Here is a 20,440-nt window from a genome sequence, read left to right as displayed (position 1 = left end):
GCTGTATAAAAAACTATATAATACACTTTATATATGAAGAAACGATAGTGAACATATTTCATTAGAATTATATGATGTGAACTATATAAATAGTTTAGTAACATATAAACATATGGTTGAACAGAAATAGATTCAACCAAAAGCTTGACAAAATATGAACTTAAAGAGATAGAAGGACTTAAGTTATTAAGCTATACTTTAAATTATCATTAAAAATTTAGTAATATGTTTTTCTTCTAGTAATTTGCCTTTTGTTGCCACTAAATGATCTACATCTAGAACATGTATCATATAGTCGTCTTGTTACAACAGAACTTAAAGACATACAATTTGATCCTTAATGTACAGTGACAATTCCACTACATTTCTCTCCAAAAAAATTAAAAGTCACATGAAAAATTACAATTGACTGGATATATAATTCAAAGAGGATAATTTGACTATGCCTTATGTGTTGAATGTTATTTTTAACATCCAAAAAGTAAAACAGTTATATTCATTTGAAGGTGTTGCTGTGATTTTTAGAAATGGATTATCAACACCATGGTGGTTTTAATTTTTGTTTAATCTAATTGACTAATCCAGAAGAGGTAGAATGTGCCGTTCCAAAAGAGAAAGAAAAAGAAAATTAGGATGTAGAATTTGGTTTAAGGGTAGGGTAGGTCTCGGACTCCGGGTGATTTACAATTACTTGAATTTATATGACTCAAATTTTTTTTGGGTTTTGCTAAACGAAACCCTAAGGTTTTTTGTTAAAATGTATTAATTAGTTGTACATTTACCATAAAACTCATCTTATTTGTACTTACCGGCTATTTGCAAAGAAGAAGGTATACACCAAGGTAGTTTTTATACTTAAAAGAGGATATTGTTTATTAAAACAAAAAGTTTAAATTTGGAACATATATTCAAGGTGTAGTTAATATAATGTTAAGATTTATGAGTTTTGATGTTATCTTTTAACTAATTAAATCTATTTTTTACACTTAATTTGTTTTATTTATTTGTTTTATTTTTGTATATTCATATAGTTTTGAAACTTCCATATAATCATCATAAGAAAAAAAGGAAAAGAACTTTATGTAATGTTGAATAAAAAAGATAATGAAATATCATTAGGTATAGACATGATTTTTTAGTTAAAGAGAAGATATCATTTTATCTAATGAGAAGATCTTAGATTTCTACAATATATTACTCTAATTAATTAATTAATTAATTAATTAATATATATAAGTTCAATTTTTTTTCTAAATATATAGTTTATTTTTGAAAAAAATATGGAGTTGACACATAGGATAAAATCCTATGTGGCATTTTTCAATATAGTTTTAGATTGCAAGAGGGCTTTAAAAAGCTTGGTTAACTACTTTTTTATAAGAGTTATATATATATATACTAGCATTGTACCCGCGCGATGCGGAGACGATTTGATAGTGATGACGACTGGCGGTGGTGACGACGGTCGTGGTGGTGAGTGGTGATGAACTGTTGGTGGTGGTGGGTGTAAGTAATTGATTTAATGTAATTGGTGTAAAAGGGTAGTGGAGATATTTTAGAAAATAAAGGATTGATGATGTAAATTAACTTATTAAGGGTAAAATGGTAATTTTAAATCTAACATTTTATGAGAGAGAAAATGATAATTATTATAATATTATATATATACATCTTCTTTTTTTTTGTTAAAGTGAGTTTCGATTCAGACGTGTTGAAGACAATTTTAACCAGAGATTTTCTAGACCTCCAACCCCCTCATGGAAAATTCCTTTGAGATGAGAACCCCAAGACTCAAACCTGAGACCTTGGGTAAACTCACCCCCGAGACCCACATATTAGATTTAGAAAATACTCATGGCCACTGGGGTTTAAGCCAGTGGCTATATATATATATATATGTATGTATGTATTTGATCTCATTAGTTGCCAATTTACGGAGTAACTCTTTTTTTTAATCGAATATCTTAGCAAAGAATTTAGACTATGTTATTTTAATTGGATCCACGCTAAAGACTGTCTTTTCTCAGTATCTAGTAGAAGGAAACTTCTTAATAATCTACCTAAAGACACGACAAAATATTAGAGAAAAATTTTATATTGAGAGACTTAAACCTAAATCTCCCTAGATCCAAATCCTCATGGACAAAGGTGGTACCATATGGGGGTGGGGGGGGGGGGGGGGGGGGGGCAATTTCAAATTTAGATTTTGTCATATATTTTATATATTTTTTCATGGATTTCTAAAATATTTTTATAGGTTTTTGACATTTTGTCCCCTTTTAGATTATTTTTTCATGAATTTTTTAATTTTGCCCTATTAGAAATTTTTTTCTGATATCACCTTTGCTCATGGATATGTTTACTTACCATTAGGTTATTAACCCAGTAGTGCTATTATAACATAGAGATTATTATTCAGCGTTACAAATCCTTCATTACATATAGATTAACCACACATATGAGCAAATCTCCATTATTTTAATCAATTAAGCAATAGTTCGATCAGATTCTTAAAGTAAACCTGGTGTACAATATGCGAATAAGAACTGATTTATTTTAAAGTATATATATTTATATTTCACGTACGTACGTGTTTCTATCCTCATTTCGTACCTTTGACGAAAATGTACATCTTTCAAATCATATTTTTAAAATAATCAATTATTTTCACTAATAAAAGGAGTACACAGAGTATTCAGCTACAATTAATGAATCTAAATATCATAAAACTTGACACTTACAATTATTAAAAAAACATATTATACTATTATCGCATTTACACTTACAACTTTTGAAAGTGGTCTTCTAATTTATCCATCATAATATTGATATTGATAGTACTAGTAAATCGGCATTTTGATTGTTAATTTGGATGTCATGCGGCAAGTTCTTATGCTACATTTTGCCACATAAATAAAAGCATCTCAATTATTTTCTTCTTATTAGTAATTAGTTACATATAGATATATATTATTGTTATATAATAACACATTGAAGTTATGTCATAATTTGAATGGGTAAGTACGTTCCGTCCAGTAGTCAATACTTCCACTAGTTTAAATCTCCACTTTTAATTCAGTTAAAATCTTATAAATACGATAGTATGACATATATTACGAATGTCATCTCTAGTGTCTTGCTAGATTTCATATAATCAATAAAAGTTTTGAATGTTAAAAAAAAAAAAATATATTTACGAACGACATATATGTATACTTGACTGGTTTTAACAAAATTAAAAGTCCTTATTTGGATGGTATTAAATATCTTGAATTAAAATGTTTGCTTGTAGTTGAACGAAATCCACAAAAAATTATTACTTCCAAATTTGACTCCAACCAAATAATTTAATGCCACCATCAATGATCTCAATTGTTGCTGAAGTGTGCATCGTTTCATTATATCCGTATCAATAAACTACTTTATTTTCTCACTAAACAATAAACATGTATATATGGATATAGAAATAAAGTGTTTAATTATATACTATCCGTTCAGAGAAATTTATTTTATTTTCCAATTTCTTTGTGATGTGATCTTATATATAGTATACTAGCATTGTACCCGTACGATGCGGCGGTGGTCGTGACGGCGATGGTGTGGTGATGGAGGCGAGTGTTGATGGTGGATGCGACGTCAAGTGCCGTAGATAATTCATATAAAAGTAATTGATTTAAAAGGTTAATGGAGATATTTTAGAAAAATAAAGGATTAATAGTGTAATTTAATTATTAATGTTAAAAGAATAGTGTATGTGAAAATATTTTAAAGAGTTATAGCCTTGTAGGTGTAAATATTACATAGGAGGGCATTTTAGACATTTTCCCTATGTAACTTTCAACATGGGGGTATTTTCTTTAATATAGAGTATAGATTAAGATTAGGGTTTTGCTAAAGGAAACCCTAAGGGCTTTCGTTAAGGTGCATTAATTAGTTGTACACTTACCATAAAATTCAGGGGTGGTCTTTTAATATGATAATGTACAATCTTTTTATGCACGTTAAGTGAAGCCCTAAGGGCTTTGTTTAACATTTTTCTTAAGATTAATATCTATACTTCTATATCTATATTTATACAATATATTGAAAGTTACATATGGTGGCATTAAATTATTGAAAGTCATTTCACCATATGTAACTTTCAATATAGGACTATTTTGCCATAAGTCCCATGCTAAACTACTCCTATATTGAAAATTACATATGGTGAAATGACTAAAATACCCTTAATGAGTATATAAAACTATAAGTCCCTTTTCTTTTAAAACCTCCACAATAACCCTTTACATTAATGACATTTACAACAATCATCTACCACCAATAGTTGTCTCCCACCACCGCACCGTCGCCGCCACAAAAACCGTCGCATTGCATGGGTAACGTGCTAATTATTATTGATAAAGACATGCAATAATTAGTAAGGGGTAACTAGGTAAGTAATGTTTCTTAAGAATTATTTACAAATCTTTATAAACGAGTAAAAGATGAATATAATGATAATAAACTTTAATAAGTGTAAAATGGCTGTTTTTTTTTAGATATATATATATTTTTTAACAAAAATGTATGCTTATTATTAATTAAAAAAAAAAAAACTTTCCGCAAAAAACCGAAAGACACTAAAACAATTACATTAGGTAATTAGGACTATTTTGCCATAAGTCTCATGCTAAACTAAATTTTTTACTACGACATTTAATCTAAAGAAAAGATATAGACACAATGTCATTAGAAGTATCTTTACTAGAACAAATACTCCATTAAAGACAACATATTTCGATGTTTCCACAACGTCCACCACCAAATAAAGCAAATAGGCTCCAAAACCGTCTTGTTTTTTGATATATATATTATATTTATATTTATATTTATAATTAAATGATTAATATACATGAAACTACATCATATCTATACAGGATTTTCATCATATTATTTTAATTAGACTTATTTTGACATTAAAAAAGCTCCTAACTTGCAACTTTTTCTTTTTTCTAAACTCAAACCCTAATGGGGAAGATCGATCGAGACATTTCACTTTGTTACATGATAATTATATAGACATTTCAGTTGAAAGTTCAAAACATAACTACATCTACCAACTATCTATAACTTCTATATATAAGCTTTAATATAAATATACCTCAACTACAAGTTCTAAGGCTGAACGGAGTGGAGCGCATCTCCCCTTCTCTCGCCCTCCACACCACCCCTCTCGTCGTTTACGCCCCTAAAACACCAATGGGCAAAATTTTTCCCTCGCCCAAACTCTCCTTCCAAATCTCCTTCTCGCCCAAATCTTGCCGAAATATCGCCCCCTACATCATTCCCCCCTTTTCCCACCAAAATTTTCTTGCCACATGACGGATATCCCCATCTCTTCATCTTCCCCCACTCCGTTTAGCCTAAACAAAACTACATCTACCAACCATCTGTGAACTCTAATTAGGACTAATAAAATTTATTAAACTTATCTTTATGTAATGTACCATCATTATAATCAGGCCTTTCAACTACAATGACATCTATTCTCACTAAAAGGTTGTAATCATTTGAAAACTAAAATTTTAATGAAAACTAGAAAACTGACGAAAACACAATGTGATATGAATTTAACACAATGTGTTTGTATTGTGTTTTTAGAATACACGTTGTGTTAAGTTCATATCACAGTATTTTTGAACAGATTTCTAATTTTCACGCGCTATAAAAAATACACGGTTATTTAAACCTTAACACGATGTGTTTTTGGAAGAAAAAAACACACATTATATAATGTTCAGGTCACAGTGTGTTTTGACCAGTGTATTAATTTTCACATAAATTTTAGTTTTTAAACGAAGATTTCACATAAATAAAATAATATACAAATACATTGCCTTAAATGTAAATTAAATGACGTTAAGTTGAATTACGCAAATGATAAATGTGAACATGATGAGAAACTATGGTTATATCGTATATTATGGTTTATCTAGCTTGAAGCCTTTAAGATTAGCATACAAAAACTTAAAAGCATGTGATAACACAAATGAATGTCGTATAAAAGTGGTTCATTATATTTTTAAATAAACGCTTGTGTATGTCACATTTTCTTAAAATTTAATTATTCTTTGGTTTCATTGGTTTAATCTGTTATTTATAACTGATACAAACTACAAACAAATTAGCGTATTTTCATATATATATATATATTGGTAGATAATTATTGATCGATATTGACATGTCTAGTAGTTCAAATGGTGCTCAACATAATTGCCAAAAACAAATACAAAGACAAGATTAGTACAAATAAAATCATAATATAATAGATTAAACTTGAAAAAATAGTATTAAAATTATGGAAAAGCAAAAAAATTGGTCAAAGCTCAAAGTCTAAAACTGTTGGTTAGCAAATGTTTATTAGTCCTTTGCCTCAAATAAGGACAGCCTGGAAGCATCCAAAGAACCAACCCCACTCACCACCATTACACTAGAAATAAATACATTCATAAATAATAGGGTCCTCTAATCATCTCTCAACAGTACACCCATTTCTCTTTTTATTATGCGTTTTTCTTAACTTCTTTTTTAATTGATTTTATTTTTTCATCTTTTTTATGGATTAACCATAGAACCATTTGCAACTATTTTCTTAAAAGTTTAAAGGATACCATCATGTAGCACATGCGAATGCAAAAATTCTACAGATACATAAACAAGTATGTTTTATTAGTTTACTCGTATTTAATTTAACAGATAATCGACATTTTAACCGATCAATTTTAAATAATATGAGAAAAAATATATTTATTACTAGAAAAAGGACTCAAGGTTAAAGTATCACCGTTTATCTTTCAATGTATGTTTTCTATCTTTAGATTGTTATTGTGGATTATAATGAATTGGGTTAGATCAAGTGGTTAAAGCCTTTATCTCAAACAGAGATCAAGGGTTTGATCCTCATGCCAGTAAGGCGGGAGGTCCTTTTTTACCTTTGGTAGAACCTGCAACAACCTTTTTAACTTTGGTAGGGGTAAGACTGTCTACATTTTAAACTTCCCATACACTGTCGAAGATGATATTGAGACTCAAAACCCGTTAAAGACAGCATTGTACTTACTCTTTAGATTGTTATTGTGGATACTGGATACTTATCATAGTATACGATGAGTTGAAAATTGTATTTCTATTTTCTTGTTAGTAGAATTGGTTCAAAACTTTATAAATTTTTGATAAATGAGTATAAAATGTACGCATTTTAATAAGATGTTTTTGTAATGACTTTAACATTGTCTTTGTTATATATATAGGGTGACTATCAAATGAGAATGAAATTAAAATGAAAACAAATGAAAACACTTAAAAATTACATTTTGATGCATTAAAAGTCCTTAAAACTGATATAGTGCATAACTAATTATCATTATTTAAGTGTTTAACAATACATTGATCCATCAAAATAAAAAAATCACGTTTTTTTGTTGGATACATCATTTTGATGAATATGCATCAAAGATGAATGCACAAAACAAAAAACGTGATTTTTTCGATTTTGACGGATCAATGTGTTGCTAAACACTTAAATAATGATAATTAGTTATGCACTATGTTAGTTTTATGGACTTTTAATGCATCAAAATAATGATTTTAAGTGTTCTCACCGTTCCTATTTTAAAAGTGTTCTTACCGGAGTGTTATCCATATATATATAATTATATATATATAGATATAGATTTTTACTTAATATTACTTGAATATGAAAACTTACTTAATATTACTTGAATATGAAAACTCCTATAAATAATCGAAACATATTTACACTAGGTTATATTAAATTTGTTTTGATATATTAATAGAGCAAAAAAGATGAAAATAAACACCAAACTTGAAAAAGCATAGGAAACAAAAGAAAGAATGGTTGGTTTTCATTACCTTCTTTTTTCTTGTTTCTCTCTGCTAAAATAAGCATCTTTTCTTTCCTTCATTCACTTTTTTAAGTTCTTTTCTTACTCCCTCAACACTCAAAATAAACTTTACCTTCTTCTCCTTCTTATTATCATTCTCACTCAACCATTTCTTTATATAATCTTCTGGTGCAAACCCTTGTCTCAATTCTGAAATTCTGGTAAGTTTTTTGTTTCTGACATTACAATTATTATTCATTATCATTATTGTTAATCATAAAGTTTATTTGCTTATAAATTGTTAAAGTTTGTTTTTTCTCCTCTTTTTATGCAGGTTGTTTACTTGAGAACCATATTTATTTTCAAGAATTTGGCTTTGTTCTTATTTGATTGTGCTAAAATCATTCCAAATTTTCTGGGTTTTTGTTAAATTTCAAGAAATTGGAATTTCATGCTCTGTTGGCTAATAAAGTCACTTGCTTTGATATCAAATTCATTAAAATATTTATCCTTTCCCCTATAAGTTAGCCCTTGTTTTCTTCATAAAAGCTTCTTGCTTTGATCTCTTTGTGTGATTTTACATTACTGTAAAATTTAAATTTTGTATTTTGTTGAATAAATTAGCTTTCTTGTTGGTTTTCTTGAACTTTACACTAAAAAAGTTTGTTGCTTTGATCTCTTTGTGTGATTCTATACATAATTTATTAGTCTTACCATATTTTTCAATGATTTAGCTACTTTATATATAATATTATTATTATTATAAATATATATATTTTTGGTTTTCTTGAACCTTGCACCATAAAGCAACTTGCTTTGATCTTATTGTGTGATTTTACACAAATTGGTTTTGTGAATCCATGGGACTTTGTCATGGAAAACCGAATCAAACCCTCGAAAGCCAACTCGAAAACTCGGATTTCCCAAATGAAGTTGAACCCACAACATTGAATTCCAATGGGAAATCGTCATTTCCTTATTATAGTCCTAGTCCTTTCCACAATAGTAGTGCCTTCAAGAATTCACCTGCGAATTCGAGTGTCGTTTCGACACCTCTTCGAATTTTTAAGCGCTCGTTCGCACCACCATCGCCTGCTAAGCATATCCGCTCTTTGCTTGCTAGGAGACATGGGTCGGTTAAGCCTAATGAGGCCTCAATTCCTGAAGGCAATGAATTTGAGGTTGGATTAGATAAGAATTTCGGTTATTCAAAGCAGTTGTTAAGTCATTATGAGCTTGGTGAAGAAGTGGGTAGGGGGCATTTTGGGTATACTTGTACTGCAAAGGGAAAGAAAGGTAGTATGAAAGGCCATGAAGTTGCTGTTAAAGTTATTCCGAAATCTAAGGTTTGATTCCGTAATTTCACTCTATTAATTTTATTTCCTTTTTGATTCATAAGTTTCGGGTATTTAGTATCCGTATGTTTATATACTATAGTTTGTATTATGATCATATCTATTTACTTGATTTGCTAAAATGATGTGTAGGTTGACTTATGTGGTCAAATGATTACATTTTTGACTTTATACTTGATATGAGTACTTTATGTTGTATTACGTTAAATTCTTTAAAAGACACTAAAAGATCTTGGGATTCAATTATTCAAATAATGACAGGGTGCAGCATTACGCGTTGACGCGTTGTCTCTTTTTTTCCTTTGTTAATTGAACAGTGTATGTGTGTGCAGATGACAACGGTTATTGCCATAGAGGATGCAAGGAGAGAAGTGAAAATATTGAAGGCACTAACAGGGCACGACAATCTCGTTCAGTTTTATGATTCTTACGAGGATGAAGATAATGTCTATATAGTTATGGAGTAAGTGGTGGACTCTCCATATATTGTCATTTTTTGGACATTTGACGTTATGTGTTATATGTTTAGAAGGCATAACGTTTACTTACTATTGTATGATATGTTTCGGTGGTCTTGCAGGTTATGTAAAGGAGGTGAACTATTAGATAGGATACTTGCCCGGTACATTTATATTTATCTTATTTATGGACAGTAACCATAGCCAAATAGATAATTAGGTCAATTTGTAAACTAAGAGTACAAATTTGTGTTTTAGGGGTGGCAAATATTCCGAAGAAGATGCAAAGGCTGTCATGGTCCAGATCTTAAGAGTCACAGCCTATTGTCATCTTCAAGGTGTTGTTCACCGTGACCTCAAACCCGAGGTAAACAACATATGTCTTCACAACATTTTGTATGCATTAACTTTTAAGCTCTTACCAGCATCCAATAAAGAGTCAGTATAATACTGTTGATCTATACATTAAGTACTCCCGCCTCCCTAAAAAATGCCATAGGGTTGTCACTGAAGATGATAAAAATGGGCGGGTAGCTGGTTGGGTAATAGTCAGAACTAGTGATTTTGGTGAGGGTCAAAGTGGATATGGTACCAGAACACTGTTTCTACAATAGCTTTAACTTTTAACGAGCACCCAAGTGAGCCGACATGCTTAGCAAACCTATATTTTTTTCAAGAGTAATAATCTAATTGTTTTGTATAGGATGGATAAGGAGTTTTTGACTTTTGTGCATCAAAATTACAGGTTGATCAACGTTTGACTAGTTTGAGATAAAACACAACTGGAACTGATCCATTTATATAAGTAAAAAAGGGTCACTATGTACCACCTCTTGTGGTATATTTTTTTGGGTGGGAAGGTTCCAATGTGATTACCACATTTAACAATTAATAATTATCACAAGATATTAGTGTATCTGATTGTTTTCCACAAGTTTTCTTAATTTCGTCATAGAGGTAATTCTAGGTAATCACTTTGTTAAATTGTGAGACAAGACAAATATTGGATTTCTTCGTTAGGAAATGAGGGATTATGATCTACATCTACTACAATATTGACTTGCCAGAATATTTGCTAAAACATGTTTTGTTTTGCCTCAGAATTTTTTGTTCACATCCAAGGACGAACATTCACTCCTTAAGGCTATTGACTTTGGACTCTCCGACTATGTAAAACCAGGTCAATGTCTTGTATGCAAATCTTGCTTTTTTTCTTTAATTTATGTGACCGACTGACCGACTCTAGTTATGTTACTTCATTTGACTGATGATGAAATACGCGCAGATGAGAGACTGAATGATATAGTTGGAAGTGCATACTATGTAGCTCCTGAGGTTCTACATAGATCATACGGGACAGAAGCAGACATGTGGAGTATTGGTGTTATTGCATATATTCTTCTATGCGGAAGTCGGCCATTTTGGGCCCGCACTGAGTCAGGAATCTTCCGGGCCGTCCTCAAGGCTGAGCCGAACTTTGAAGAAGCCCCGTGGCCTACTTTGTCAACAGATGCGGTTAACTTTGTAAAGAGGTTACTAAATAAGGATTATCGCAAGAGACTTACTGCTTCTCAGGCTTTAAGTAAGTTTGTCTACTTTTCTGAGAAGAACAATGTGTACTTTTTTTACATGATCATTGCAATGTATGGCTTGACAAGTCAGGGCAATGTTTGACTCTTTGTCAAATGTCTGAAATACATTTGAGTACAGGTAGAACATATATTTATGTAGAATGAAATCAGTAGTATCGGTTTACTTGCCCAATGACTGGAAGTGAAACATATGAAACACACTTTAGTACAGTATCAGCTACATTGTGGAACCAAATCAATACCATCATTTTAATTATGATCATGATAATTCTTAACTATATATAGAATCTTTTGTTTTCTGTGGGAATGTGGAAGTAACATGTATTCTACTCTAAACTCTGAAGTGTGAACTAGACTAATGTTTTCATTTTCTCTTGATTAGGTCATCCATGGTTGGCAAATTATCATGACGTGAGAATACCTTTGGACATGATAATCTACAAGACTGTAAAAGCATATATATGTTCATCTCCTCTGAGAAAAGCTGCTCTAGGGGTATATACTCTTTCTATATGTATTAAATTTCATGTTTCCCTAGAAATAAAGTTTGGACTTTCACCTCCAAGGTCAAACTACCAATGTACTTCAAATCTAACCAACATTGATTCTTTAGTATATTGGTTCATTTCAAGTAACTTTGACGTGAACTTCTGTGTCAGTGTCTAATGAAAATACACTGTCAAGTCTTCAAAGTTAGATACTTTGTATTATTCTATTTCTGTTTGTTATTGACACTCAAGGTCAACCTAATGAGGAAGTCGATTTATTGTTGAACTTATTATGCTAATTGTCAGGCTGTTGCAAAGACTTTGACAATTACCGAGTTAGGTTATCTTCGTGATCAATTCGTGTCACTAGGGCCAAACAAAAGCGGGTTGATTTCCATGCAGAACTTCAAATCGGTAGGTTTTTTTTTTTTTGCCTTTGTCAGGATTGATTTTATGTTTTTTTTGAGTACCAATCTAAACTTGGTCACCTTCTGCAGGCTTTATTGAAGAATTGCACCGATGCTGTAAAGGATTCACGTGTGCTAGATTTTGTTCATATGGTTATATTCTCATATACTTGTACTATCTTAGTGATCAGAGACTATAATGATAAAATTAAGACGAAAAGGGCTAAATAGAAACATTGTCTTTGTTTTATAGGTGAGTTCTCTTCAATATAAGAAATTTGATTTCGAGGAATTTGGAGCAGCAGCCATTAGCATTCATCAGCTAGAAGCAATGGAAAACTGGGAGCAGCTTGCACGTCGTGCCTATGAGCTCTTTGAGAAAGATGGAAACCGCCCTATTATGATTGAAGAACTTGCTTCGGTATGGCCCCTTATTGTCCCCTACCACTCCTTTCCCTAACCTGACATGCATTCTAAAAAGAGTTTCCTTTTGTAGTAGTGCATTGACGACAAGAAATTGTTATAGCAGTAGCCACGGTTCTTTATCAATAATAATATTCAGATATATAATATGATTAAAAAAGTTGTACTTTTGTTATGAATGTAGGAACTTGGACTTAGCCCATCGATACCAGTTCATGTAGTTCTTCAGGACTGGATTAGACACTCAGATGGAAAGCTTAGTTTCCTGGGCTTTATTAGGCTTCTACATGGAGCCTCTTCTCGTGCATTCCAAAAGGCTTGAAATGTCGAAACAACTTATACATCTTATGCCATCAAATAACCATCTTGATGATACTGATTCCTTAAAGAAATAGAGGTGAGATTCTATGAAACATGAAGTGCTATCACACTTGATTTACTCAAAATGCCATTTGCAGCAAACTCGTATGTCAAACTATGTCAAGCAAATCCCGTATTGTTTGTCAAAAGTTAGAAAGTTGTACAGATGTAGGTCTCAGTGTGTTAGCTTAGAAACCGCATAATGGTTGAGTGAATTTTGTGATTTTTTTTTAAATTTTCTTTACCTTGCTAAGTTCCTCGTGTTAAGATGCCTGTTGTAATGTAATGTACTTCTGAACATTTTCATGAGATGGTAATAATGGTTTAAACAACTTGGTCGGGTGACCTGTGTGTCTATCGGTGTAGATAATCTCTAAAGACACTGTTGTATGAGAAAAATCTCTTTATGCTAGAAAGTGAAGAAAGGATTTTGTTCACGTGTTTGATTCTTTTTTCTTTACCACTTGATGCACACATTATTCTGTTGCATAAAGTCGTACACTTTATGCGGTTATGCCATTTGTAGACCTTGCTTTCGAGCTTCGTCATACAAGGGAAATTTTTAGAGTTGTGTAGCACAGTACATATATTGAAGTACTCTTTGATGTGTTGTTTTATACCTGGAATTTTCTTGTCATAACACGAGACTATGTGATCAATATGCATCCTCCTTATGTTGTCATAAATCGTCTACTTGGATTCACACAACCGGTCCTATAACATCTTGTTTTCGATTGACAAATTGGCATATCTTGTTTAAAAACTTTAAACACAATTATTATAGAACACTAAAACATGGGTTGGGGCAATGGGGCCACATGAACACATCATGCTGTGAATTATTTTTCGGCTTTAGTTGGCAAACAGAATTTTTTTGATCTTCAAGAGTGAGCCCCATGTGTCTCCATCATAAGCAAGAACATATGCCTTGTTACTGTTTATAACAGAATCCAAAATATTATATGCGATTGCCTCAATTATTTACATGACCATGTTGTAAACCAAGAATATTTTTGAACTATGATTATATGGAGAATGTTTTGTATACAACCGAATTTACATTAAGTTTTACATTGCAAGTCCTATGGCAAAAGAACGATATAATACTAGATATGTAGTTGAATTGAATCTCTGTGTTTGAAAGTAAGCCAACCAACTACGAGGGCCTGAAGTCACATAGAAAACCTATCAGCAACTTCTTTGCTATTAGGATTATTTACAACTCGACTCTTACAAACCTCCAATATAAACCTGATTTTCACTCTAAGCCGTCATCAACTATTTTTCTGTTTTAAGACCGTTCTCGGTTCTAATACTGTATTGTTTAGTTAACTTAAAGAGAGGAAAGAAGAAAAGAGTGAAGAGAAGTTTTCCTTCTTAATCACCTCAAAAATTAGGGGAAACTTTTGAAAAAAAAAAACAACTACACTTCCCCTCCCAATCCTTTCCACTCCTTCCCTTACCACACTTAAAAAAATCTTAAGAATGCATTTTATAATTTTTACCTCTCCTCTCATTTCCTTTCTATCTTTAATAGTGTCACGTTAGTATTCACACGGATTATTAACACAATTTATCTCTGACTTAAATTTGTCCAGACACATATGTATATATACATGGAAAGAAAAAAAAAATATAACACCATAGAAAAAAAAGAATGGGTTAACATTGGTCATTCACTTTGAGGTTAATATTTAGCCTCCAATGGGTTTAGCATAAAAAACACTAACATAGTAACATTGCCATTGCATACTACCTAACCCATATGATAATGAAGAAAATAATCATATTAAAAAAATGAGAGGAGATTCTTTCAAATTATTTTCAGAACTTGAGTCGTTGGAAAAATTTTGACTTTTGATTAAAAATTAAGGGACAAGATTTAAAGATAATCTCTAACACTATGGTCTTGAGTTTTTGTAAAAGGGGAAAAGAAAAGAATCCAAATGATTTTAAAACAAGTTAGGTTATTGAGTTTTTTTTAAAGATGGAAAGAAAATGAATTGAAATGATTTGAAAAAAAGTTTTAGTTTTATTTTGTTTAAAAAATCTTCTTCTCATTATTGGGATGACTTGACGGAATCCTCTCCCCTTCTTATAACATTCTTATTCTTCCAATCACATCAGCGTCATATTAATTTTTTCTTTCTCCTATAACACACCAAAAACTCCCAACTCTTTTATACTCTTATTTTTATAACCTCCTATGCAACAAAAATGGACCAAATTTACCTCAGCCACGCATCTAGACTTGAAACAAACGCCCAGACACCAACCTAAAAAAGAGCCCGTGCTAATAGCGTCTTTGTGTGGCTTGGCGTCAGACGCTGGGTGTACGCGACTTTGGCTAACAAATCCATAAAATAAATGAAGTAAATAGTTGTTCTAAAAAAAATAAATGAAATAAATATCAAATTATTTTTAACAATTTGTAGGGTTTATTCATAATTTATGCAAGCAGTTGCACTCTTTGCATAAATTATTGTATTTTGGTGGTAACTACAATTTTTTAGTACAGGATTTGATGGGTCGAATATTTTTGGAATAAACAATGGCATTTCAAAGTATTTAACCATTTTTGATGATGATAAGTACCCTCGCCTAGCCATCACCACCACACACCCATCTTTCTCCGACCACCCTGGCCGGAAAACTTCATTCAGGTCACATACTTTATATAGTTATACATATACATATAAATATACATGTTACTTCAAGATTTCGATCCTTGTAATATAATTTAACAAAAAGATTCAATCTTTTTTAATAATTAGTTACCTTTTTGTGTTTATAATGTTTTATGATGTATTTATTGAAGTGGGTTTTATCTTTCTTGAATTTTTATTTATATTTTGTAGTTATTTATGAACAGGGCAAGTTTCAAGGAGGAATTTTTTTAGGGTTTAAGAAGAAATTTGGGGTTTTTTATATGATATGTTGTACTTGGTGCGTGAGAATCTATTTATAGGGAATATAAATGCAGCTGCAGAAGTACTTTTAGGTGATGGTAATGAAGAAATAACTCATATTTTGTCGGTTTTGAGCTCGGCTTCTATTTCGTTTTTCTCGGAATGGAAGTCGAGTTTTTCGGTTCCTACCAAAGAGATTCGGACAGTGTACGTGGAGGATGAAGGTGATGATGATGAGGAAAAGTTGGAGGGTGATGGGTCAGATAAAAGCAGGTTGGGTTCGAAGAAGATTCGTTATGTGCTTGAGAATGCTGGGAAGGATTTAAAGTTGGTGAGAATGGCTGTGCCTTTGAGAGATATGGAGAGTGAGAATTTGTTGGATTCGTTGGAAGTTTGTTTGCATTTTATTGATGAAAGTAGGAAAAAGGGTTCGGTTTTGGTACATTGTTTTGCAGGGGTCTCGAGAAGGTATGACTTACATGCCGATTACTTGTTTTGTTTAGTAGTTCATGTTGTTTGATGATCATGCATTAGTTGCTTTGATTTATATATGAATATGGATATATGTTCGTTAATAAGATCGATATATACATAGCACAAAACCTGTAAACCTCTATAATATACCTAAGAATGAGGTACATGTAAAACACGTTCAGAAACGAGCAAAGTATACTATTGCTACTTTATAAGATTATAATTGTACAGTTATGAGCTTTCAGTTTTTATTTTCACAATTATGCTGCAAGTAGCACAACCTGCTTTCAAAGTTGAGTAATTAATATAATGGCTTGATGTACAAATCCATTGCTACTGGACCGCCCTAAAAATAGGAAATTGTGATGAACTAATGCCAAAATAGGTTCTAAGTTTATCAACTATTCATTATAATTCTATTTCTGTCATCTATTGATTTCCCAATTGAAACATTATCAATAAATTCTACACGGTAGTAATATCATGCCAGATTTAGATTAATTGAAGTAATATTATTTTTGTAGTCATAATTAAATAGTTAACACATTAGGTATCTATAAAAATAGACAAAAACGTTGTGCGTGTCTACCCAACATGTATTCACGTGTACAACAAAGTATGCTTTCCAATATAAACCTGAATGACCCGTTATGCAACATTGCAACCTATCCGACTCACCTATCTTGTCACCTCTATATGTTACGCTAGCCGCTAGTCTGCCTGATTTTTTGACAATAAATTCAGAGACGACAAACATTTCATTAACTATTAGTTCTCTGTTTTTTTTTCCGTTCTCCAAAAATTCATACCATTCTTTGCGTGTGCTATTGCAGTGCGGCCATCATCACGGCATACCTAATGAGAACTGAACGACTCTCTCTAGAAGGTTTGAGGACAACTGTATTTATTAAGTAATTTCTAAGCATTTCTTGCCTATGAGGATAATCGTGGGCCAATTTCTTTTCATATGATATAAACATATTGTTTTTTTGCCATTCTTATCCATGCAAATATCTTTGCAGATGCACTTGAATCGTTACGTCAAAGCCATGATTCCGTAGGCCCCAATGATGGGTTTCTAGAACAGGTAAATGCTAAAGGAGACATAAATTAAGGTTACATCAAAATTGTATAGTTCCCAACAAATTGGATGTTGAGTTTATTTTTCTATTTTCTTGTGAGTTACGATTTACGAATGTTTGTTCCTGTTGAGGTGCAGTTGACCATGTTTGAAGAAATGGGTTTCAAGGTTGATCATTCAAGTAGTATTTATAGACGCTTCCGTTTGAAGGTTCTAGGTGCGTTATGATACCCGTAGTTTTCTGTTTTTGCAAAGAATATGTGGAAATATATTTCTTTTGCATGCCTGGTATAAGTTGGTTTTGGCATATGGTCCCAAACAAAGTACTAAATCTGGTGCTCATAAATAGATGTATGTAATATAAGGAATATGTTTTATCCTTAGTATTAGTTGTTTAAATTTATTATATACTACAGTTATACATCCATAAATTCTGTTTGATTAAATAGATGTATGTAATATAAGGAATATGTTGTCGAATTACTAAAATATGTTTTTTTGCTGGATCAGTTCTATGCCTTATGCTCTTTTCTGTGGGTTGGGTAGCAGGCCAAACTGGTTAGTTTTTATGTGGGGGTCAAAACAAGCCAGATTAGGTTAATTTACCAATGGTTCATGATCCACCTTTTCTTTCAACAGATTGTTGTTATGAATGTGACTCTACATATAGCATATCACAGATAATAGGATGATAACATACATATACCTACTAAACTTGATAATTACGCATATATCCACACAATCACATACCGCCACCACACCAACCCCCGATCCCCCATCTACCGCCAACACAACCTCATTCAGATGGTGATGTCACCACGCTCATCTACAACATTGCAGTAACAAAGAGAGACTGAGAGAGAGAAATCAATGGTGGTGGCGGCAGCGAGAGAAAAATCGACGGGGAAGTGTTGCCGGAAAAGTCTTTGTTGGTGACTTTTAAAAATGTGTTTAGCATGAAAAGAGAGATTGTGATGGTTGTGGTTGTGGTGTTGGTGGATGCGGGATAGGAGGTGGGTGTGATGGGGGTTGGATATATATATGTAATTATTAACTGTGTGTGTATATATGTAATTATCAAGTTTTGTGAGTATACATATATAATTATCCCATAATACTATCTTCCTCTAAAAAGACCATTAGCATTGCAAGTATTTGAATGCATGCTAAGTTACTTTTGAACAGTATAACTCATTTGTTTTTTTAGTACTGAATCCAGTCGATCCATTTCTGTATATATATATAACCCGAATGGGCCTTTTTTTAATATACAAATGAGTTTTTACTATCATCTTTTCAACACTCGCGTTCTTTGTTGTGGTATTAGGTGACTCATATAACCGGGGAGAGAAAATTGACAGCTCTAAGTTTGCGGCTGATCCTGGGTTGGCCAAGAAAGAAGCTTCTATCGGGACTGGAGCAGCATCCCAGAAAGAAGATGTAGTTCCAACGCCTGCATTTCGCTGTAAGAAGTGTAGGAGAGTTGTTGCATTGCAGGAGAATGTTGTTACTCATGTTCCTGGGGAAGGTGAGAGCTCCTTTGAGTGGCATAGAAGGAGTAGTCGCAACAACTACAGTAAGTATGATGAGCTTGAATGCACCTCAATCTTTGTTGAACCCCTTCGTTGGATGAAAACAGGTATGAGATTGTTCGATAAGATATTACAAACAGGAGTAATTATACTACAAACTTCTATGCAAACAGAGTTAAAAAAAAAAAAATTCAATTTAAAAAATGACAATTGGTGAAAAAACCTTTTGCAAGCATAATTAATGCTCAACTATATCATGTTGTTATTCTTGGAAGCCCAAGTACACGTTATCAAATTTGATTAGTTTAAATTATTTACACATATAGGAACCAATATTATGATACTATGAAGTACAAAGTATTTATTTTTTAAATGTTTAATTTCATTTTACTATGATTATAATTACTTGGTGGCAAGATGGGTCAGGTGGTAACTGGTAAGGAGTCAAAACAGAGTTGGGCCTAACTTAGTGACGTTGTGGTATGTGTTGAAACTGGTTGGGTAGGTTAAAACGGAAAACTTAAATGCTTAATAGCATCAAATTTTCTGGAATTCAATCTTTTAAATTCACATTCTTTTGATAGATTCCAAAAACATCATGTGAACCAAACAATCCCTTGGTGTGTAATTATTATGTAATTAGCCTGTTAATATTTAAGATACGATTATTACCAGTGGTAATATGATTTTTTGAATAGATTGATTGTAGGAGATTTTCCGCAATTCTCGATCCGTTTAACGTGTTCTCTTTGTACTAAATATTTTGTTTTTACCCATTTGGCCTGTTAGAGTGCTAAAGGTAAAAGATAACCTAAGTGGACCCATTCACAAGTAAATGGGTCGATATTGCCAAATCTACTCTATAACACAGCGGAACATTATGTAACTAATATTGTTTTCTAGTTGAGGAAGGTGCATTGGAAGGAAAGCTGTGGTGCATGCATTGTGAAGGCCGGCTGGGCTACTTTAATTGGTCAGGCATACAGTGTAGCTGTGGGAGTTGGATCACACCAGCTTTTCAGCTTCATAAGAGTCGAGTCGATATCAGCACTGTCTAATACTTGTACATGGTTCTCATGTTTTTGAGAACTTTTGATGCCAATAATTATATACAGATCACACCTTCATACTTCTGTTATTGGCTTCAATTACATGATGTTGGGGATATGTAGTTCATGCAGAATTTTTCTGGATGTGTTAACTACATCCCATTATGTCTAAATGATACCATTTCAGTAAAATGGAGGTTTTGAATCAGTCTCCAATATAAGAGGTTTGATGCATGTATGTTCTGTCCTGGACTTTGTGGAAGCCAGTTTTATAGTTTTCTTTATTACAGGAAATTATTGAATGCATGGTTTCTGTGGCTATATGTGGATGAAATCAACCTGGTCAACATGTTTTGTTTAGTAAGTTGAGATGGGAGACCGAGTTGTGTCAACGATGAGCATAACAGATTGTCATTTGAACAAGATTAT

At 32.2% G+C, this 20,440-nt stretch overlaps 2 protein-coding genes across 2 annotated transcripts; both read left to right on the top strand.

Moving 5' to 3' along the window:
* Positions 1-8,520: 8,520 nt before the first annotated feature.
* LOC122581124 (CDPK-related kinase 7-like) lies at positions 8,521-13,403 on the top strand. Its single transcript, XM_043753277.1, has 11 exons — positions 8,521-9,229; positions 9,571-9,701; positions 9,819-9,860; positions 9,955-10,063; positions 10,798-10,876; positions 10,982-11,278; positions 11,671-11,783; positions 12,083-12,190; positions 12,274-12,336; positions 12,437-12,604; positions 12,791-13,403. Exons 1-11 carry the CDS (start codon positions 8,744-8,746, stop codon positions 12,926-12,928), a joined length of 1,734 nt encoding a protein of 577 aa, XP_043609212.1. The 5' UTR covers positions 8,521-8,743; the 3' UTR covers positions 12,929-13,403.
* A 2,073-nt stretch (positions 13,404-15,476) lies between these two features.
* On the top strand, positions 15,477-20,317 carry LOC122582403 (dual specificity protein phosphatase 12-like). Its single transcript, XM_043754791.1, has 7 exons — positions 15,477-15,629; positions 15,839-16,343; positions 17,183-17,235; positions 17,372-17,436; positions 17,569-17,647; positions 18,758-19,069; positions 19,866-20,317. The coding sequence occupies exons 2-7, from the start codon at positions 15,901-15,903 to the stop codon at positions 20,018-20,020; spliced, it is 1,107 nt and encodes a 368-aa protein (XP_043610726.1). The 5' UTR covers positions 15,477-15,629; positions 15,839-15,900; the 3' UTR covers positions 20,021-20,317.
* Positions 20,318-20,440: the final 123 nt, after the last annotated feature.

The sequence above is a fragment of the Erigeron canadensis genome, chromosome 9, assembly GCF_010389155.1.
Source record: "Erigeron canadensis isolate Cc75 chromosome 9, C_canadensis_v1, whole genome shotgun sequence".
In the NCBI taxonomy this organism is placed as follows: domain Eukaryota; kingdom Viridiplantae; phylum Streptophyta; class Magnoliopsida; order Asterales; family Asteraceae; genus Erigeron; species Erigeron canadensis.
The sequence above is the reverse complement of the archived record's forward strand: the minus strand, read 5'-3'. Positions and strand labels throughout refer to the sequence as shown.